Source organism: Emydura macquarii, unplaced genomic scaffold, assembly GCF_026122565.2.
Source record: "Emydura macquarii macquarii isolate MOO-44397 ecotype Brisbane River unplaced genomic scaffold, CSIRO-AGI_Emac_v2 contig_2676, whole genome shotgun sequence".
Classification (NCBI taxonomy): domain Eukaryota; kingdom Metazoa; phylum Chordata; order Testudines; family Chelidae; genus Emydura; species Emydura macquarii.
In genome coordinates, this window is record NW_027132813.1 from 28,279,539 (window position 1) to 28,302,495 (window position 22,957).

The following is a 22,957-nucleotide window of genomic DNA, read 5'->3' on the forward strand; positions in this document are numbered from 1 at the left end:
AAATTAGGTTACTTTTTTTTTTTATTCTCTTCATCTTTCTTCTATTCAGATTTTTGTCCTCCCATCCCCAGGTCCTTGGATTATTTTTTGAGCCTTACTTGTATCCTTGGCTTTTTATTCCCTATTACTATTATTATTTGTATTACTGCAGCAACTACAGTTCTCAATAATGGATTGAGCTCAGTTGTGCTAGGTGCTGAACACACACAACAAGAGAGTCTTTGCCCCATTGTGTGTCCTTTGCTTTCCATTCCCCAAAATTAGGCCTAATAAATGAAAGTGATGTGAACCTAATAAATTTCACTCTCCCTACACACAGGACTTCTAGGTCCAGCAATGATAGAGTAAAATTATCAGTTTTTCACTGGTGCCCCTGTTCTGGCCAGTTCTGCTGCAGAAGCCAGGACTATCAGCACCAGCCCAATCCTTCCCTCCTGTATTGTCCCATGGCAAAATGCCCAGATCCAATCCCATACTAATTTAATTCCCTGCATGTAATTTCAACTGCATGCAGTATTCTCTTAAACATGTTCAGTTTCGCTCTAAAGTGGCTTCAGTTCAGTGGTGGGAATAATGATTCATATACATAGAATATGAACTCCTGATTGCAGGACTGGGGTCATAAGATATTATGCAATGAATTAGTAAAGCACTTTAGGCCCCATCTGAATTAAAGGCCTATACCTATATCAGTAAACTCATTATACCCTTGACATCTTGTGACATCAGCATGATGGAAAGGCAATATAATAGAATTTAATCGATTGAGTATGGTACTGACAGCAGATACTCCTATTAATCCCAGCTCCGACATTGATTAGTTGTGGTCCTTGGGAAAATCTCTTAATTGCTCTGTGCTTCATTTCTCTATCTATAAAATTGTAATAATAGACTTACATCAACTCGTAAAGGTATAATGAGTAATATTGTAGCCAATGTTCGTACACTATTTTGAAAATATAAAGTGCTATGTATTATTAATTATATTATTGGCAAACTTCCACATATATGCAATTGACATCATAGGTATAATTTGTTGCTCTGAGAAGGCAGTGCTTAAACCCTAAATCTAGGCTTTGTGAAAGCACTGACTACCTCAACATGTGCTGCTCAATGAGCAAGTAGTTTTCCATAATTACTAACTTGCATTACCCAATTTGTCTCAAATCTCAAGATCTGGGTGTAGTAAAATGAGCTCACCCATAATCTTTGTAAATAGCTGCTGTTGCTACTGTGAAATGGGTTGAACCAATCATTTATTAAAGTGATTTTCTCCTCCTAAATTTCTCCTCCTATTCTGAAGACCAAGTTCCGAAACTTGGGTAAAAAGCTCCCCCTAGTGTGTTAATGCTAAAAGCAGACGACTGTACAATTGATAGGACAAAATACACGTTTCAATTAGAGTTTAAAAAGAGTTACTTTTTTTTCATTTTTATGCTTTGCTGTAGATTTTGACTCAGATTTAACATAATAAATTAATTTTATTGAGGCAAAAATTCCAGGGAGACTAAATGGGATACACAGCTTTTTGTAATTAAACATGTATTTTGCTGTTAAAAATACACATCGAACCTGTTCAAATCAAGTATTTTCCAAATAATGGCTTGATGTGTTGCCTATACATCTATATTTATTTCACATGTGGTGATGTGTTAAATTCCCTTATTTCTGCACCCATATCATAAACTGAATTTACTTTGCTATGCTGCTGATCTCATATGCGTCCTCCCCACTGATTTGTCTCGCCTCATGGACTTAATTTCACATCTAAACCCTGAGCATCACTTACACAAATGCTTCCCCTCCCTCCCCTGCAAATCCTGCCTGTCAAAAAGGTTTTCTTTTTCCCCCACGTTCAGATAGGGTGACCAGATGTCCTGATTTTATAGGGACAGTCCCGCTATTTGGGGTTATTTCTTATATAGGTACTGTAGCGGGGGCGGCTAGTCTAGCCCTCTCTTGGGTACGGTGCCCTCTTCGGCCACGGCGCACCGTGGGGAGCGGGAGCTGGGGGGGGGGGCCCGGTCCCACCCTCTGCCCCAGGCCCCGACCCCGACCCCCTGTGTGGAGTAGCCTTCAAAGGTCCGTGACTTACTCCTTCCCTGGGTCGCCTCTCCTTGGCCCCACTGCTCGCCGTCTGCTTCCCAGAAGTGGGTGGGGAGGGGTTCTCCCTCAGGCCTGTGCCTTGGGTCCCCGGCCGCAGCCAGACAGGTACCCCCCCCACCAATCGTCTCTAGTACCTTTGGGGCCTTACTATGTGACAGTGGTTGCTCCAAATCCTGTAGCAGCTCCACTCTACTCCCTCTCCTAACTTCCTTCCAGCTGCCCCTGTCTGCCTGACAGGGAGGCTTTTAACTACTGGGAGCAAGCTCCTTGATTGGCCTCAGCTGGCCTAATTGGCCCAACTGCCCCAGAGTAGCCCCAGCTGGATCACCCAGGGAACAGGGATTTGCTCATTCTGGGGCTAATATAGACCCCCTCTACTACCCTCCTGTAGCCATCAGGTCTAACCCTGTCACAGTACCTATCACCTTTCATCCCCAACCTGACTTTTCACACTTGCTATCTGGTCACCCGAGCACAGATGAGGTGATTTTTCCCTGCCCCCCAAACCAGTTTCTCCTTTATTAGGTCCAACTTCACATTACATACATTGGAACGCAATAAAGACAGAAGTTATTTCAAATAAGGTAATATTTTAACATCTATGTCTCCAGGCAACTGTGTACAATCAGGGAGCATTAATAAAATGCATGTGCAGCCCATCAATTAAGGGTATGCTTTGTCCAGGCCCAGTTCCTCTGGAGCGGAGATTCCCAATTCGTCCAAAGTTGGTCTAAATTCCTGGATAACACAGGGGTGGATTTCCTTGTGAGGCCCTGCCTCGGTACTATTTGTAACCTAAAGGCCCCCTCCCCCAGCCTAAGGGGAGGCATCATTGAGCCTGGGATACAAGTGATTACTGGTGACAACTAATGAAAAAAAACAGGTAGGGGTGTGGGGGTCACAGGTTTAAATGCAGGGAACAAGAAACGGACACTGAGCAGAGAACCCCGGACAGCGCCCACTGCTCCCGGAAGGTGTCAAGGAAGCCAGTGACCGCTGCCTAGAGGAACTCTGCCCGGATGCGTGAACGGACGGAGGAATGGAAGTAGGGCCCACAGTCACAGAGCGCCCCCAGCCAACCTCCTCTCCCTGGTCTTGTCAATGACCATTTTGGCCAGGGAGAGAAGGAGGTTGATGAGGAGGTCCCGTGACTTCGTGGGGCCACGTATGGCGTGTGCGTAGATGAACAGGTGCGGGGAGAAGTGCAGCCAGAACCTCAGCAGGAGCCAGAAGAGGGGCTGCAGCCTGGCGCACTGGAGATACATGCATAAGGCAGGGCTGGCTGGCTGCAGGCCAGCAGAGGCAGCTTGTATCGCCCCACAGAGGCTAGGACAACCAGGGGGCAGCCAGGGGCACGGGGTTCCAAGCTGGGCCAAGCCCCTGATGCAAGGCTGAGCCTGGGCTCCCCACCCTGCTGTGGGGGCGTTTTAAAGCTGTGCCGAGCACGCGCCCGCCTCCCATGTCAGCCGGCCACAGAGGCGGGTCGGGCCCTACGCTCGGCGCCCCGCTACAACGCCCCCGCTCCATCCCCCCTCCCCCCCGGCGCGCACACTGCGGCTGCGCACCGGCTGTGCAGACATACAGCGCGCCCCCACCCACAGCCCCGTTCGCTACGGGGTGGGGCGGACCAACAGCCCTGGCTCAGAGGGGCCGCAGTGGGAGCCGGCGCCGCCTGCCCCTCACCGGTTTCTCACTGGGAGGGAGCTGGGCACCCAGACATTCCCCCCCCCCCACTGACACTGAACGCTCCCGAGTCACACTGCGCGCGCGCTCGCTCCCGGCTCAACTAGAGAGTGCGCGCGGCGCTGGAGACCCGCTGCCAGCCTGCCCTGGCCGGGCGGGCTCCTCCATAGCTCCGCCGCTCTGCGCGTCACGCCGCCAGGCTGCTCCGGGAGAGCGCGCCAGTGAGGCTGTTACCATGGTAACAGCGGCCCCCCCGTCACGTGACCCGCACTCCGGCTTCTCCATCTGTCGTCTGTATAAGGACGGACGGGGCGGGGCGCTCGGGGCGGGAAAAGAAACCTCCGCGTATCTGAATAAGCAGCTCTTGCCCCGCCCTCTCGCGCCGCGCCCCTCCCGTCGCCATCTTGGCTTTTGCGTCAAGATGGAGGCGCCGAGGAGCGAAGTCGGCTCCACCTGCTAGCCCAGCGCGAGGCTGCGCCGTGACGTCACGCCAGCGCGTTCTCCCTCCTCCCTTCCCAACGCGGAAGTGCGTCCGTAGGGGGCGGGCGCGCGGGTTGAGCCGTGACGGCTCCGGGCAGCGGGTTGCCCGCCGGGGGTAGCGGTGGCCACCGAGGGGCGGCGGTGGCGGGGCGATGGCGGCGGCGGAGCTCCAGGGGAAGTACCAGAAACTGGCCCAGGAGTATTCGAAGGTAGTGGGCGTGCGACGCCGGCATCCCGGCACCTCCCCCGGCCCCCCGCCCCGGCAACGGCTGCCGCCCCGCCCCGCCCCGGGGACAGGCGGGATGTGCTCGGGGAGAGCGAGACGGCTGCTCCGCCCCCCCCCCCACCTCGCTGTCGATGGCGAGACCGTTACCGCTTCCTCCGTCCGCGCAGGGCCGCAGCGGGAGCCCCGCTCCGGCACCCACAGCCACGCGTCTGGCACGTCTGGCTCTGCCCGTCCCGCCGTCTCCTTTGCCGCTGCCGCGCGCCGGCGGGCTCCTGTCGGTGACTGGCTGTTTCCCTGCTCACCCCGGGTACTGCCCGTGCCGCCTCCCTGCAGTTTGCTGATCTCCTCCTTCCGTCACCCGCGCCCAAGACTTTCTGAAGATGCCAAAGAGCCGAGCACTCCCCCACCCCTCCACACACATCCCTTCCGGTGCTTCCCTGCTGCGTCCCATGGCTGGGGTGAAGTACTGGTTTAAAAGTGCGGTGTGGGAGCTCGTCATGCTTCCAGTTTCTAGTATTGATACTGCTCCTCTTGCTCCAGCATTTATCCCCTCGTAATCTGCCTGGCACTTCCTGATGCCTTGGAGGATGAGGGGGAGTAACAGTGCAGTCAGCGATTGAAAAATTGATGGCTGTGATATGGATGTTTCTCATTTAGCCTCTTTGAGTTTGCACTCCTGGAAGGAGAGGAAAAGCTTGAGAGGCCTGGGCAGAGTCTCGGTTTTCTCTCAGTTCCCACAGTATCTCAAAGTGCTGTTCAGCTTCCTGGAGAGAGAAGCTAGGGCGCCTTGCCTGCTGCAGAAGGGAACGGTAGAGCAAACCCAGGCTGCTGGTTATCAGTGGTTGTAGCACTCTTTGATTCTCCATTCCCACATCCATTGATCTGTCCTAGGTATTTATTTGATGGGGGTGTGCTTGACTTCAAATTCCTACCCTCATATTTACCCCTGGTTGGCTAGATTTGAGGGTATGCTTCCTCTGTGCTCAGGCTGGCAGTGGTGGGCATTCACCACTAATGTTTGCCCCGCCACACTTTTTTGCAGTACTTTGGAGATGATCCCAGCCCAACTGCAAGTTGGCTATAGGGTGCCCTTAGTGCTATTCCTTCTGCCCCACTGCTGCCCAAGTGCCTATTCACTGTTATGTCTCTTCTCACCTCCACTGCTGCTGCTATCCTGAAGTAATTCTAGGGAGCTCTTTCAGACATCATAGCAGGGGGTGGGGTCCTCCAGTTAGAGAAAAATCCCATAGTGGGTTAACAGCCCTGATTGTCCTTTTTTAAACAGAATGGAGGATCAGGGGAAAGTGAAGACAACTAATTTTGGACACTGCAGTTCACGTGCGGGTTCTGGTAACATCATTTGGCAACATACTCTGGCCAGCCTTCCTGGGTTGTTCCTAGATTGTAGGGCTGTTGTCATCCTGAGATTACACTGCTTTAGTGGCTGCTGTCAGGAACCAAGAGCTGCACAGAGTCTAAATCAGTCATAGAGCTGTGACTATTTTCCTTTTGAAGCTATGTTCCAGAAGTGCTGCAAACTGAAATTAACTTCAGAGTTGTACCCATTGCAGAGGGTTTTTAGTCTCATCACCTTCTAATGCTGTCCTACTGTATCTTAGAAATTAAAAATTGCTTAGGTTGAAACTGTAGGAAATTTTGCTGCTTTGATCCTAAAAGATTTTTATGTTCTAATTTGTTTTGTGAAAGAAGCTGATAAGTTAAATGTCAAAAAAGTAAGGGAACAAAAGATTCCAACCACATTGAAGTTGTTGTGACTAGAGCAGTGTTTTTTAATTAAATTTGGCCATGGAACCCTTTTGAACTGCATAAATAATTGTGGAACCCCCCAAACTCTTAGCAATCTTCAAATGTCGAAATAAGCAAAGGTCAGCATTTCTCACTTAAATTACACTTACACTGGATACCCTCTGCCGGAAAATCCGAGACATCTTCCCTTTTTTGGTGGCGCGGAGAGCAGCTGCCTGCGGCGGCCTAATAGTGTTCCCGCGGAACACCAATTGAGAAACACTGGACTAGAGTAAGGTAATGTGGGGTGTTTTTTTAGACTAATACTTACTGCATGTTTTGGCAAATAAATTATTGGGTCAGCAAACTATTTGGAAATGTGACACAAATTTGCTGAATAGTTTTGGCCTTTTTTTTTCTTTTTATTTGAGACTTAACATGTCATTCACAAAATGGCAGGAGGAGGATAAGGAAGTACCCTCCTTATAATCTCTCTCAGCTCCCCAGGCCCAGTGACTATTCATTGACATTCATAGTCATTCTAGTATGGTAGTTAAGGCACTCACTTAGGATGTGGGAGATCCAAGTTCAAGTCCCTGGTCCAATGGTTATTTACTTATAAAAAGTGGAACACCTTCAAAAGGAGAGATTGAGATTTACTCCAGAATATTTTACAGCCCAGTGGCTAGGGTACTCCTCTGAAATGTGGGAGGCCCAAGTTCAAATCCATTCTCCACATCCGGCAGAGGAGGGAATTGAATGCACATTTCCCATGTTAGTGCCTTAACCACTGTGCTAAAGGTTATAGACTACCTTCTCCAGCTGTTTTGTGACTCTAGCCTATTAAAAATGCTGGAGACAAAACATTTTGGGTAGAACAATATTTTAATTCAAGGTGAAATGAGTTTCTTCAATTCGCCAATTTTTTTTTGTAGCTTTCAGATTTGGTTTAACCCAAACTGAATATTTAAAAAAAATTTTGGAACTGCCAGTGAACTAAAATATCACTTATTTTTTCAACTCTAACTGTGAGGGGAAATAGACTTTAGCTTTCTGGATTAATTCTACTCAAATGACTTTGTGCTTATTTGGAAAACCAATGGCCAGTTGCTTATCCTGATTTGAAACTTTAGGAATAGAGATACAATCACTTTTCACTTGGGTATTATTTTCTAAATAAAGCACAAGCCCATTTAGCATAAAGCTAATAGATGAAATGAGTTTGACTTCTGGTGTCTATGAATTGTGATTCTAGCTTCTTAATTTGGTGTCTGTCCATTTTGACACTTCCGGCTATCTTGCTTAGGCATTTATATGCTCCCTATTACCATAGTATCTGGAATACCTAAATTTTTTTAATGTGTTTATCATCAGACCACCCCTGTGAGGTATGGATATCCCCATTTTACACATGGGGAACTGAGGCACATAGATTAAGTGAATTGATGAAAAATCACACCGGAAGTCTGTGGCAGAATCAGAACTGAAGCTAGGTCTTCTCAGTCCCAGGTCTTCTACTGCCATCCCACTGGACCATTGTTCCTTAGTTCAGCAGTAGTCAGTTATTTTTTGTCAAGGTCAATATTTCTTGGTCAAGGTATAATCATGGCTCAGACTCCAGAGAAACGTTTTTCATACCACAATACCAAGAATGATAATAAATAAATAAAAAGATTTTGTGGTCTGTTCAGAAGCGTCTGGTCATCCAGTTTTGGACCATGGACCATCTGTTGACTACTCCTACCTTAGTTCATTGGTGTTCAACTGGTGGTATTTGTTAAGAACACTTGTATTTAATCGTGGATTGAAAATGTTTTCCTTGAGCCTCATCCTGCAATTTTCAAATGTAGGGTTTGAATCACCTCTCATAGGGAAGTGGCTGGAGGTATTGCCTCCAATTGTTTCCCATGCAACACCAGGAACAGCTCTGAAGTGATCCGGGAGCACTCCAGCAGTTACTGTCCGTTCTTTATTGCAGTTGCTCAGCAATTCCTCTGTCTGCTGCTTCCTGTATTGCAGGTGAGAAAGGAGAGTAGCTCTGTTTGATCCATTGCTGCTTCCTTGCTGTGGGACCCCTAGGGAGAGCAGAGTAGGAGTTTGACTGGCTTTTCTTGAGCCTAGAGGAGCACCTAAGAAAAGAGAGCTCTCCTTCCTCACCCAGGGCAGCCCAGGAGAAGGGGAAAAAAGAATCTAAGAACCAATATCTGGCTACGGCTCCCTGATTCTCTAGCCCAGCCCAGGTTAGAGCAGCCTGAGGGCTTCTTTAACTTTAGTGTGTGTAAGGCCAGAAGGGTCCACTAGATCATCTAGTCTGATCTCCAATATATCACAGACCCTTACATTTCACCTGGTTGTCCCTGTATTGAGCCCAATAACCTACATATGACTAAAGCACAACTTGTATCAGCTGGCAACAGACCCCTTTGGACCATACACCAGCTGAGGATTGCAGACATGCTCCCTGTGCCAGCAGCTGTGAGGAGAGAGGCATAAGTACCTGTCATATTGGCCCTAGACCTTCTGGGGACTCCCTGTATTTGTGAAATTCCCGGTAGGCAACTTTCAGGTGGCTTCCCCTCCCTGTTGGCCCCCTGAACAATTCAAAGGGAGCAGAACAGGCCCACAGTATTGATTGTTGTCTTTTAGACCAAAAAGGTTAGACATCAGCATTACTTTATGTGAATTCACCCCCTTTGTGCTTTGGCCAGTGGCATTACAAAGTGCAGTGAAAAACTATTTTAATTGGGATCTGCAGCAGCCGGACTCAGCCATGTTGAGTTAATACAAACTACTGGTGAAGAAACCTGAATCAGAGCTATTATCAAGGAATTGGAAGATGGAATGACCAATGCTCTTCTCTTTATTAATCCTTTAAAAAGTGGTGATATTCTGAAAAGTAAATAGAAAAATGGCATTGTAGAGCTCTGTCTTTGTCTCAGTGATTTCCAGATCAAACTTGCTAAACTCATAGTAAAAAATGGGAGCCTTTTGCCAGTCCTGCAAACTCATACTGAGAAGTTAAGTCAAGCTGTGTTCTCTCTGGCTTTTGCTTCATTACCAATATTAACTGTTTTGTAATCAGAATGTAGTCAATGATTCTGTTGAAACATGAGGTGGCATAGAATCTTGTTGGCTCTGTTAGCTGTGTTGATTCTGTAATGTGAATAAAAGTAAAAAAGTTACTTAAAAAAAGCAAAACAAAACTTATTTTTGTCTGAAAAGAATCAGAAATATACACAGATAGTAGTTTTCTTTAGTTAAAAGGTGCCATTTTTTCATAGTTGCTCTTCAAACCATAACCATGCTTTAAAAGTGTCCTATTACTGGGATGTATATTCCTTGTTTAAGAACAGCTTGATTGAGGGTGAAGTTCATAGACGGTAAAATAACTTGTTTTCCAAAATTTAAAACAGTAGAATTGAGTTATGCCGGTTTTATACTTTTTTCAATACTATTACAACAGTATGTCTGTAACAGAACTAATATGGCCTGTTTAAAAATGTACCTATTTCCCTAAAAGGAGGAACATTCTTTTGCAGGTTGTTAATAAACACTTTGTTGATTTCTGGCTGGATTAATATTTTGCGCCTCTTGTTTTCAGCTTCGAGCTCAGAACCAGGTCCTGAAAAAAGGTGTTGTGGATGAGCAAGCAAATTCTGCTTCTCTGAAGGTAAACTTTAAAAAGTAGTCTATTTAATTGCACTCAGTCTTGTCAAAGTATATGATCAGATGATAAAGTTTTCTAATCAGCTTTGTGGTTAAGTGGATGTAGCTAATTGTAACAAAGGATTTAATTCAGTAAGAATTTCCCATCTACAACTATTCTTTCTGCTCCTGGTGCTGTGGGGTGAGCATTTACAATGCAGTCACCAGGAAGTATCTGTCCATCTGACTGTGGAAAAAGTAGTACCACCTACTTGCAGCATGCTTTGTGTAGACTTAAGGAAGTTAAACTCTTTTGCTAAGAACAAAGATCCATATGTGCCTTTTTCCTTTAGGTAATCTATTGAGCAAAGCAATTTGTGTTGAATTCTTTTAGATTTTGTATAATTACTGTCATTCCATTGTGATTTTTTGGAATATGAAAGTTACATTTTTATAAAGCTTGTGCTGAAATCGTGCTGGATTGGTGAAACTTTTATGCTAATGCAGGAACAACTGAAGATGAAGGACCAATCATTGAGAAAACTGCAACAAGAAATGGACAGTTTGACATTTCGAAATCAACAGCTTGCTAAGAGGGTGGAACTGCTTCAGGATGAACTTGCCTTAAGTGAAGCCAAGGGCAAGAAGAACAAGGTAGGCCCCAAATTAAAACAATTTTCTTAAAGAAAAATGTCCTGGATTTCCATCACTGGTCTTGTTTTAATCAGCATCTTAGTAAGAGGCGTAAAATGATATTTCTCACTTTCCCACCTTTCTATCCCCATGTACTGTATGGAAACTTTATAGTAGTAGCAAATTGGTAGAGCATTTCTTCACCACTTGATAGTATCTAATTATAAAGAAATTTAATTTAAAATAAATAAACCTACAGTGTAAAAGAAGCTGTTGAGAATGCCCTGCATTTAGTGTGTATACATTATAAATCTAATGCTTAAATAAATTAGCAGACTTCTAAGGCTTTAAATGTATGAACTTGTTCTAATGTTATGCATGTCTTTTGGCCTTGTATTGAGGAGAAATCGGATAGTAAAATGGTTATCTTTTATATCACTGTCCTCCTCAAAGAGTAAAAATAGATTACAATTTCAGGATGCACCCCAAGCACCTGTTTTTTTTTTTGTTTTTTTTTTGTTTTTTTAAAGATTGAGATTTGTCTGAACTCAAATACCTGGTCTCATACATACACGCACATCTCAGTGTGCTCATGTGCAAGATTAGCAAAATGCAAATCTGTAAACTGCATTTACCATGGTTTCCCATGATTTGACAGTTAGGAACATGGAAATTTATACTAGATCAAACTCGAGTCCATCTGATCTAGTATTTTGTTTCTGACAATAGCCAATACCAGATGCTTCAGAGCATAGTTTCTCAACTAGGGGTACGCAAGACACAGGCAGGGGGTATCGGGAAAAACAGAGTGAAGGGTAGGCAGGCGGCAGCTGCCGACCTCTGGGGAAGCCGGGCAGCAGCAGCCCACTTCCCATCCGGTCCCAGCTCCCAGATGGGAGGCGTGTGGCAGCCCCCGGTTTCTGGGGAAGACGGGTGGCAGCCTCCTGCTTCCTGCCCTGTCACAGCTCCCAGCTGGGAGGCAGGCAGCAGCTGCCACAGTCTCAGGAAGCTGGGCTGCAGCTGCCTGCTTCCTGCCCTATTACAGCTCCCAGCCAGGAAGTGAGCGGCAGCCCCCTGCTTCCCTCCTGGTCACAGCTCCCAGTTGGGAGGCGGGCAGCAGCCCCTCCACTTCCCACTGCTCCCAGGTGGGAGCCTGGTGGCAGCCTCCTGCGTCTCGTGAGCTGGCCTTGCAGCTGGGTGGCAGCCACCCACGCCCCAGCTCCAAGCCGAGGGACAGCCTCCAGCGCCCTGGCTTGAAGACAGTTAGCAGCCGCCTGCCTACATCCTAGGTCCCAGCCAGTGCGGAAGCCTTCTCTGCCCCAGCTTGTATTGGGTGGCAGTTGCCCACCTCCTGAGCTGACAGCCGCCTGCAACTTGCCCAGGTGGCAGCCCCGCTCTCTGACTCAAAGCCCAGTGCCCAGAAAACTTGTCAATTTCACTGCTCTAGCTGAGCAGTGAAATTGACAACTATGACAGCCCCAGATTTCACCAGTTACCCTCTCTTACACCTTTCTCCTCTCAAATCTATGGCATAAAATTTGATGCGGTGCTTTATAGTCCCCAGCATTGGCATGCCAGTCAAGGCCTCCTAGCTTTGGTCAACATCACCTCTAGCCCAGGTACATTCTTGAATTGCTCATCCCTGGCGTAAAGGTGGTAACCCGACCCACACTATAAGGCCGTGATATGACAGATGTCAGATCTATACTCAGTCCTTCTTCCAACATATGGCTCACATTAGTCTGTAAATATAAAATCCCGTGGATAATTGAGTGTTGGGGTACTTCTGAAAATTTTAATAAGTTAGGGGGTATTTGCTACTTAAAAGATTGAGAAACACTACTTCAGAGGAAAGTGTAAGAACCCTTCAGTAGGTAAATGTATGGTAATCTGCCCTCTCCACAGGTTAGGTCTCAGACTTGTCTGTAGGACAAATTAGCTTAATCCCTGAAGCATGAGGTAAATATCCTTTCCAAAATTTGTATTACTAATTGATATTTCTGTATGGATATCAAGAATATCCAGGTTGATATTTTAAGTTGATACAGTTAATTTAGAATTTTGTAAGGTGTATGAGTATTTAATTTTTTTCCCTTCCAACAAAATTTCATTTACTTACTACTTATCCCCTTTCCACATCTTTGATAAGCATGTTAAACAACATGGAACCTAGTAGAGTACCTTGAGTCATCCCACTGTGTATCTTTTGTATGATGAAAACTGACTGTTTATTCCTATTTGTATCTTTTGGTCTCCTAGCCAGTTTTTGATTTAAAACAATACCTTGACTCTTACCCCATGACTATTTAGCTTCTTTAGTAGCCTGTTTTGCCAGGGTGGATTGACTTAAATCATCTATTTTAACTGCGTTTTGTATTTATACTTTCTAGTTATTTTCTAAACAAAAGTTAATTCTCATTAGTTTAGTAAACATTAAAACTTGTTGATTTTTCACCTGAAAATAGCCTTTTCACTAAATTTGGTGCTTCTTTTTACTAACCAGGAGGATACAGTATATCTATACACATTTATTAAAGAAATTATATAGCTTAACTTACATTTATTCAAAGTGTTAACTTTTACATTTTTAAAGTAGAGAATGATGCATTTCTCATTTACTAGATTCTTTTTTTACTTGTGACCTGTGCCAAAGTCTATTTAGATGGAAATTCAGATTCAATTACAAATGCACAAAATCAGCATTTTAATTTTTGTATTGAATAACTCTACTTAAATGCTGAAAACATTTAAAAAAATTTAAAGCATGGTTTGCATTTTAAAATTTCCTTTTTTTTTTTTTTTAAACAAAGGAAATACCTGTAATTAATGAATTGAAGTGACGGTTTCTGGTCACCATGTCCTTCAAGATTTTACAACTTGTAGATTTCACCCTCTCACAACTAGTTTTTATTAATAGATTGGAAGAAGAAAACAAGCTTTCCTGCTTTTTCAGCTCCCAATTGATTTCTTAATGCTGACTGAACTAGTCATTGAACTAAACTAATTAAATAAACTCAGATGAAGAAAATATTATCTCTGCACTTGCAGAAGAGGCTGTTGTCAAAAGCTGGTTTAGCACATCAACAAACTCTGGTTCCAGGTGCTTACAGAGACGTCAAGTTCAGTGGTTTGACTTCCTACAAAACTTTACAGCAAACATACTGCTTAGTATTTTTTGTGTGTTTAATTTACATGATCTTAATAGATTATAAGAAGTTTAGGCCTTGATTTTGATTGTCAATTTCAAAGTTAATTTTAAATATAATTTCTAAATAAACCCATATTTAATTTAAATGAAAATATCATTGATTTTTATCCACCCTGTCTCGTGCACCATCTCGTCAAAGCCCTTATAACGTCTAAATAAACTGTCAGTTGGTTCTCCTTCATCCATTACTTTACAGACACCTTCAATTAATTTTAAGAGTTTAATGAGACATGATTTTCCTTTGCTAAAACCATAGTGCTTAGACTTATCATACCATGATCTTCCAGGTGTTGTGTTCTGCTTTTAATTATAATTTCAACCAGTTAGCCAGATACAAACGTAAGGCATTACTGGTCTCTAATTCCTCAGGTCACTCCAAGAGCCTTTTTAAAAACATTTGCTATCCTCCAGTCCTCTGAAACAGTGGCTGTTTTTTAATAGCAGCTTAACCATTTAATACTTATGCTCCTTCCAAACTCTCGGGTGTATACAGTCTAGACCTGATGACTTATCAATTTTCAGATTATCAGTTTGCTGCAGCACCATCTCTTCCGAAACCAGAATTTCTGAGAGTAGCTGATCTTATTATCAGAAAAGAGCAGGTCTGCGATAGGTGCCTCCTCAGTGGTGAAAACTGAGGCAGAGAAATCACTTAGCTTTTCATCAGTGTACTTCTCATCCATAATCCATTTTGCACTGGTGATTCAACAGTTACACCAATTCTTTCACATGCTCTGTGCTTCTGATACACTTAAGGAACCTATTTTTCCACCTTTTGTTGTTTGCTTCTCAAAATGCATTTTGGCCCGTCTAATTTCTCTTTTACTTCCTGTCAGCTGTGACTTATAGCTTCAGTTGGTTCAGACTTCCAAATTTTGAAGGATTGCGGTTTGGCATGAATAGCTTCTCAGACCTTGCCATTTACATTGCCTTCCAGGTTCCCTTTTTGTTCAGCAACGGGAATGTATTCTGACTCTCCATTATTATTTAGTTAAGTAGCATCCATACCATCCCTAAGGTTTTTGCTTCCCTTATTTTTAAATTTAAGGCCATTTTGACTAACCACATTTTATTGAAATCTTCCTTTATAAAGTTCAGTGTCACTGTTGCTTTTTGGTAACCTACCTGCCCCAGGATACAGCATTTAATTGTGTTGTAGTCAGTAACTCAGTAGTTCATCTACTGTTACTACTTGGATTAGCTTCTGTGTCAAGAGTAGCCTCGCCTTGTGTGCTTTAGTTCTTCTTCGAGTGCTTGCTCATGTCCATTCCACTATAGATGTGTGCATGCCTCTGTGCTCGGCTACCGGAACTTTTTCCCCCTTAATAGATCCTGTAGGGCTGGCTCTGGCGCCCCCTGGAGTCCCACGCACATGCTGCAGTATAAGAGGTGCTGCCGGCCGTACGTCCCCTCTGTTCCTTCTTTCCGCCCGTGACAGTTACTGGAACTGCCTGCGCTTGCATGACAAGCGTTTAATTCCCCATGTTTTAAACAAGACTTTTTAGTTTAAAAATCTAATGTAGCTAGTTAGATTAGTAACTATTGTAGTAGTAGTTAGAGACTTTGAGATAGTTTAGCTGAGACTTTACAGGGAGCAGGTATGCTCTGGTGTCATGGCTTCAAGCCGTGTGCTTTCGGCGGGAAAGCTTTCCCACTAAGTGACTCCCACTGCTTGAAGCGTGGGGGGAAGCCCTTCGGAGAAGAGAGAACAGATCGGTAAGGCTTTCAGACCTCTGGAAAATCCGCCTGGAATCCTGGCTCATGGAGCCCCTGAGCCGGCTCCGAACCAGCCCACTTTACTGCGATATCCAGCGCGCCATCGATGCAGAGAGCGCCGTCGGCAGTGACCCGACTCGACGCTACGAAGACGGAGTCGTTTGGCGCTTGGATACTCCCCTGTACCGTCGGCGCAGGCGGGGTGGTGCACCGAGGTTGGATCATGGAGACCCGCTGCCTGAGCCAGCTCTCCAGCCAGGGAGCCTCCCCTGATTTGGGGGAGTGGGGGAGCCCCTCAGCACTTACCGGCACCGTCGACTTCGGTGGCTGTCGGGCGGCAAGAGCCTTGTTGGCCTTGCATATGCTGCTGCCGCCGCCCATACCTCTACAAGAGAGAAGGGGCTGGTGTTACGGGGAAGGCTGCGTTGGAATCCCCTGAATGGCTCAGGAGATCCCCGGTATGGGGAGGAAGATCTCTGCAGACCGGTTTCTCTAGGGTAGAGCAGGAACACTCCCCTAGAGGTCATCCCGGGTCGCGGTCGCCGAACCAACCTGCATCAAGGTGGAGAGCGAAGTCGCCTGCCTGACACCGGGTGAGGTCCACCCCACTGCTCCGGCAACGAAGAGTTCGCCTGCAAGGACGCAGCGCTGATCCTGGTCACTGGAGACAGGGTCGGTACCGAGGAATTCGCCGGGCGGTGCAGAACCCGGTAGCTGTAGACAGGCTCGGCACCAAGGAGTGTCCCGTGGCCGTCCGCCCCCTTCCCCCCCGAGGATTTTGCCCCCCATACCGGAGCAGTGCTGAACCCCAGATTCCAGAGACAGACTCTGCCCGAGAGTTCACGCTCCCTCCCTTACCCCATGCACCGAGGCAGGCCCCGGATGCCGAAGACAGCCTCAGCACTGAGGTTCCCTTCAGTAAGGGTCCTCTCGGTGATAAGGCAATTGGAAAAGGCCCTCTCTGGTGCACGCAAGGGCAGCACCCTAGCCTATACCCTCCTTCAGGTCTGGGTGAGCCAGAATGCCTTTGGACCACTGGGTCCTTGAGTTAGTCCGGTGAGCTAGGGCCCCCGTCGTTTCCTCCCCCCACCCCCTTGATGCCTCCCCCTTCCTCTCTCTGTGGCAATTCCACATCCAAGAGATTGAGGCTGCCTCAGCCCGGAGCAGTGGGAAAGGTCCCACAGGCCATGGCGGAAGAGATCCTACTACCCCTCTCTCCCCCTCCCAAAAAAAGGGGGCATTTGAGGGTGGTGGTAGACCTATGTCGTCTCACGAGCCCCTTGCTTGGTATTTGAGTATTGCATGGTCTTCCCAGCTCCAGTAGTGGAAACAAGAGCCTGGTATGCCGTCCTGGATGTCAAGGACGCACATCTTCAGGGGATCCTGCACTTTGTAGGGGTTGACTCTCTCTAACGCTCACAGCTTACCCCGTGGTGTGTTACTTGACTGAGGGTGTTTACTGAAGGCGTGGCAGTGGTAACTGCGCGCTTGAGGATGCAAGATCCGCCCAGGCAGGCCCGGGTCCCAAGTCCAGAGCAGTGTGAGCCGGTCAGGCATCACTCGCGGCTGGTGGCTCCTGCTGGTAAACACAGAAGTTCACATTAACTCAGGTGCAGCCTAAGGGATGCATTAGCGTGACCGGTTGCTTCCCGAACCAGACGTTCTTGCCCCATCTGTGATGGCCCTCAGGATGCCCACCTGCACCGACAACAGCCAAATGTTGCACAACTGATAGGCCACTACCTGACAACAGCCAAATGTTGCTGACAACTGATATTTCCCCCCCCCCCCCCCCCCCCCCCCCCCCCCCCCCCCCACAACCAAAAAAGGGAAAAAATTAGAAAAACCAGCAGCAGCAAGCCCTAGCCTCCCGAGACTGGTGAATGACTCCTCAGGACGTGTGAAGGGACGTTCTGTTCATTGAACAGGCTCCTTCTGACAGCAGCCGCCTCAGGCAGAGGGGTCGGTTCTCAAGGCATCTGGCGTCAGCACACCTAAAGACCCGCGAAACGCTTGCAGGGTTTGCAGAATGTCCCTCTGTTTTATCGAGGGCAGGGCGGTACAGGTGCTGACAGATAGGTTCCTTTCATAAGGTTGATTGCCACGGCCCTTAGAACTTGGTGATCACGGGGGTGAGGAATGAGCACCGCATCAAGGCAGCTGCTCTGCACCGGATGGGGGTTTCTCCCCAAGGGGAATCTGTCTATGTCGGACTGCAGCACGATGACCGCAGTGCTGCTCTCTCCATGGTCTTGGCCACACATTCATCTGCACGGTCAGTTCAGCCTCTCCCCTCCTGTATGCAGTTCTGCCAAAAACGAGGAGGGGCTAAACAGATGCCATCTTGATGCCATCTTGGCCACACCAGCACGGGTTCAGCATACTGCTAGATTCCTCGATCGCCTGCCTTGGGAGCCTCCGAGTTAGTTCAATCCCAGCTCCCAGGATCATGGTCACCTGCGGGGCCCAGACCTGGACACTCGACACCTCAGGGAGCAATGGATCGGTGACCGAGAGGCAACGAGCGAGCCGCTCAGAACAAGTCCAGTGAGTCCTGCTGGGTAGCAGGAAGCCCTCCATGCAGGTTGTGTACCGGATTAAGTGGAAGTGGCTGTTGACTGCCGGGAGGAGTCCCGTGGTATTCTCCCCAGCTTCTCACCAGTGCAGGCAATCCGGGAAATACTGGCCACGGTTAAAGCTCCAGGGACTGACTGTGGCCTCCCTGAAGGGCCACCTATCAGCTTTCCATCACTCACTGGAAGGGGGATTACGGTCCTCCTATCGGATTTCGGTTCAGTCCCTGAAGGGGGTGAGAGGTTCTATCTGTAGGCCTGCGACCCAGTGCCTCCCTGGGATCTCGACCTGGTCCTTCCTGGCCCACGGCCACTGTCCCCCCTCCCACCATAACCCATGGTGTCATGCTGTCTACTCTGGGCCCTCATGGGGGTATTTACCTTGGCAAGAAAGGTCTCCAGGATCAGGACTCTGACCTCAGAGCTCCTCCCTCATACTGTAGTCTATAAGATAAGGTTCAATTGAGACTGCACCGGGCCTTCCAGCCCAAGGTGGTTGCCCAATCTCATTGTGCCCAATCCTATATTCTCCACAGGTTTTCCCCGAATCACACAGTTCGGAGGAGAGGAGAAGGTGGCACTCACTAAAACGTGAGTGGGGCCCTGGCTTTTACATCAGATATACAAGCCAGTTCCAGAGAGCAGTGCAGCTCTTCCTCACAGCATCCGACCGGATGAAAGGTTCACCAGTTTCCGCCCAGCGCATTTTCCTTGTGAATAACTTCCTGCATCGTGTTCAGCCACAGGCAGGTGAAGGTGCTGTTTCCAGACGCCACAGCTCACCGAACAGAGCTCAAGCTCCATCTACAGTCTTCCTAGTGGAAGTGTTAGGGCAGGGCATCTGCAAAGCAACTTCCAGGTTAGCGGTACATACCTTCATGTCCCATCACAGCTCTGTCCAAGGCGCGGGAAGTAGTGGGCTTCAGCAGAGCTGGGCTGCAAGCAGCTCACCGCTAACTCCGGCCCACTTCCAAGGTACTACTTGTTAGTCACCTATAGTGGAATGGACATGAGCAAGCACTCGAAGAAGAGAACAAGGTTACTTACCAGTAGCTGATGTTCTTCGAGATGTGTTGCTCATGTCCATTCCACAACACACACACACACACACACACACACACACCGCCAGAGTTGGTGGAAAGAAGGGAATGAGGCGGCGTAGGGCCGGCAGTGCGTCATATACTGCGGCATGTGCGAGGGAATCCAGGGGGCGCCGGAGCTGGCCCTATGGGATCTGCTAAGGGGAAAAAAGTTCCAGTAGCCATGCACAGAGGCGTGCACACACCTATAGTGGAATGGACATGGGCAACACATCTCGAAGAACATCAGTTACTGGTAAGTAACCTTGTTTTTTTTCCAAGAAGCAATCACTTAGTACTGAGAAAATATTACTCTAAACTTTGTCCAGTTATGCCATTTCACCAGATTAGGCCTATATAGCTTTGCAAATATTCTGACTGGATTTTTGAGCAATGACTAATTTATTTGGTGTCTTCTAACCGTACAAATAATATATTTAATGCAATTTGTGCATGCAGTTGTCATTGTCCAAGTTTAGAGATCCGGTGCTGTCTTTGAACTCATATGTTTTAATACAAGTGATATGTGTAGGTTTTAAGAAATATTTGGAATAACTGTAATTTTAGAAATGTTAATCATAGTCTGTCTGCTTCTGTTACTGGGGAAATGTGAATAGACCCAACTTTAAGCTGTGTAAAGTATGCTTATGTATTGGTAATGGGTGCCATGTAAAACTGCAGGCAATAAATGGAAATACTTTTTTCTTTTGATTAGAAAAGTGGAGAATCTTCATCTCAATTGAGTCAAGAGCAGAAGAGTGTCTTTGATGAAGATCTTCAAAAGAAGATAGAAGAAAATGAACGATTACATATACAAGTGAGTAATTCTCAAATAAATGCTCTTCTTGGGTTAGAAAGCTGGTTATATGTGAACTGAGAGAGAGAAAACGAGTAACAAAGCATCCAAACTGTGTCTGTGTTAGCTCAGATTTGAGAAATGGCTTGTGAGAATAGTGGATTAAAGTGACATTTTGAATGATCCTTTGAAGCATCAGATGATGCTACATGACGCTGCTGTGCATGTTGTTTACATTCATTTTGGTTTGCTAAATGGCCGAATAATGTACTTTGTGCCCGATTATTTGAAGCTGCTATATTCTGAATAGTACAGTAGATAGTGCTCCTTTAGTGTTCCATGATTTATAGTCCTCATGAGGCAGTTCAATATTATGTTGATGAGGGCCACATAAGTAACTATATAGGGTAAAGCAGCATAGGAACCTATAGCTTGTAAAAATCTTCTTTCGCTAGTAGGAGTCCATGGTATCCATATGAATTGACATAATTTACAGTTTTGGATTAAAAGGAATATTTCAGATAAGAAAATTGCTTTTCTCATTTGTAGTTCTTTGAAGCAGATGAGCAGCACAAACGTTTGGAAGTTGAGCTGAAAAATAGACTTGAGGTTTTGGAAACAGATGCTGCCCAGCATCAAGCAGTGGTAGATGGTTTAACCCAGAAATACATGGATACTATAGAAAAACTGCAGAATGATAAAACCAAATTAGAAGTAAGTTTTACTATAGTACTTACTTAAAATGTCAAATAAGTTTTGGAAATAAAACATTTTTGCGTATGTTAGTACTTACATTGTGGGGTTTTGTTCTTTTTACATAAAGATCACGTCTCAGACACTAGAAAGAGAAGCCAAGGAATGTAGATTTCGAGCAGAAGAATGGTAAGTTCTTATATGTTAAAAATGAATATTTAATTTTTCATAAAGTAAGCCACCCAGAGAAATAATTGCTGTAGGAATGCAGAACAAGCTTATACAGCTATATCAGCTCATTCTGGCAAAACTCAGAGCTACTTATCTTGTGCTCTTAGTTTCGTGTCACAAGTAACAATAGTACGTGGGTATCAAGGCCACTTAATCTTATGTAGAAAAGGAAATAAATTGAGCTCATCTCTATATGTTGATCAGCTACTTTGTTCTCCTAGAGATCTTTCTCCTTCCTCTTGGGTATCTGGCAAGGCAGCAGTTTTTGCACATTACATTACATTTAACATTGTTAAAATCCTGTTAGGTAGAACTCTTTAGGTTCAGTGTTCTTCCTTCAGCAAGAATGCTAGGTAGTTGTGAAAAATTGTGCAATTGTTATTTTAGAGGGACATTGTCATCTTAGAAAAGACACTAGTCTGACAATATTGTAACTTGTATAGATACAGTCATTTTAGATGTTACTTTTAACAGAAGTGTAAAAAAGCTTTTCTTTTCAATTTGTTTTTAAAGGATTTAAAATAGTGCTTGTTTAAAAAAAAAAAAATCAAGTGTACTTTATTGGAAACTAGTGTCTTTGTGTATTTGACTAATTTTAAAGTAAAAGTTGAGTATCCCTATAAGTAATGTTTTTTGGTTCAAGTTTAATACACCCAGCTAGGATATTTGAAATTCAGAGCTGTAGAAGGCGTATATTCTTAGGCCCATGAGTTTGTTTAATTTGTCAGCAATGAGAAGAAAAAACAGTCCCAGAGAACAGGAAGAAGTTCAGGAGTCAAGGGCAAAGGGAAAAAAGATAGAAGTAAATTCTATCCCTATTAAAAAATCCAAAACCATTAAGGTGCATCACAAATATAATTACCATCATGGACTATATATTCATGGTCTGATGGAAGGCTTGTTCCAGTTTATATGTCTGCATATTGTCTTAATATCAGTTAAACTGATCTGACAGTGGGATCCCCCAAAATCATTTGTTTGCTTATTGGAAATAAGCTGCATATATCTTATGACTGCAATAGAAATAGTCTTTAAGAAATGCTCTTTTCACTTAATATTTCAGTATTATGTACATAGCGTTCCTGGTATTACTTCCCTAGCTATTTGAGTATTTTCGTAATTATCTCTGTTCCTCCTTGGTAAAGCATTGTATTTGATTTCTTAGCTGATTCTGACTAAACGTGACCAGCAAAAGGAGAACAATGGATTTGTGCCACCATTTGCAGTTTATGTATAAAGTAGATCTGAAAGATTTTGTCAGGTTTTTTTTTTTTCTTCTTCTTTATTTACACTGAACATTAAAGTCTCATGAGTCCTAGAAGACTGACTGGAGAACTAGTGAAATATGTGACCTCATGAGAAACTGCCACTTGAATATTTAGTAAATGAAGGGATCTTAAATAGTTTTAAAAATAATTTTAAACACTGTTAAACTCCAATGCCTAATATACACACGCGATAGAAACGATTTCTTTATAAAAATTCAACACCACTCCCTGCAACTACTCTTTAGTTAAGGTGTGGGTGGCTTACAATACATATGCGAAACCTCCTTCCCTCAACCCCCAGAGAGTTCTTCCAGCAATGCCAGGGAAACCAGTCTTGATGTTCCTGATATTTCAAAAGTTAAAGTAGAGAAGTTTGGGGAGGGACCGAATGTTTCAGTCCTCTTTGTATACTATAAAGAAATGGTAAGAAAAGGCCCAACCCCCTCTTTTTTAGGTCACCTTTAAGTTTAATTATCACACTATATAGTAAACACTATACTGAGTGTTCTGCAGAGTTCCATGCAATTTCCTTTTGCTCTTTAACTAAAAACCTTACGCTTTCTTCCACACTAAATTGCATGAGCCATATGTACCTTCATATTATTATTATTATTTGCCCCTTTGGATTGTTTCCCTTCTTTAGTATTGATTGGTGCTCCCAAGTTTACATAATCAAAAATTTCATGACATGTTGCACTTGTTTTAGTAATACATTTGACAAAAATACAGACAGCGGTTGCAGCTGGAGTATCACATTTTAAAAAAGAGGAACCAGATTTTAAGAATAACAAGTCCTGGAGTCTGGTTGGGAAAGGTGGGAGGAATTGAAATAAGGATTGGAAATAAGTTTACAGCAGTAAGTTATTGATGGCAT

General features: G+C 45.2%; 1 protein-coding gene across 5 annotated transcripts in view; it reads left to right on the forward strand.

Moving 5' to 3' along the window:
• The first annotated feature begins 4,176 nt into the window (after positions 1-4,176).
• The window catches only part of PPP1R21 (protein phosphatase 1 regulatory subunit 21), a 54,096-nt gene continuing 35,315 nt past the window's right edge, over positions 4,177-22,957 (forward strand). For 3 of the 5 annotated variants that reach the window (XR_010922997.1, XR_010922998.1, XM_067565111.1), the window contains exons 1-6: positions 4,177-4,478; positions 9,843-9,911; positions 10,394-10,540; positions 19,811-19,912; positions 20,441-20,605; positions 20,715-20,773. Coding sequence is in view for 3 of the 5 variants with exons in the window: in XM_067565111.1 (XP_067421212.1) it covers positions 4,422-4,478; positions 9,843-9,911; positions 10,394-10,540; positions 19,811-19,912; positions 20,441-20,605; positions 20,715-20,773 (599 nt within the window). In the remaining 2 variants the exon portion in view is untranslated. The remainder of the gene's footprint in view (positions 4,479-9,842; positions 9,912-10,393; positions 10,541-19,810; positions 19,913-20,440; positions 20,606-20,714; positions 20,774-22,957) is intronic. The other 2 variants (XM_067565112.1, XM_067565113.1) reach the window with 2 other exon arrangements.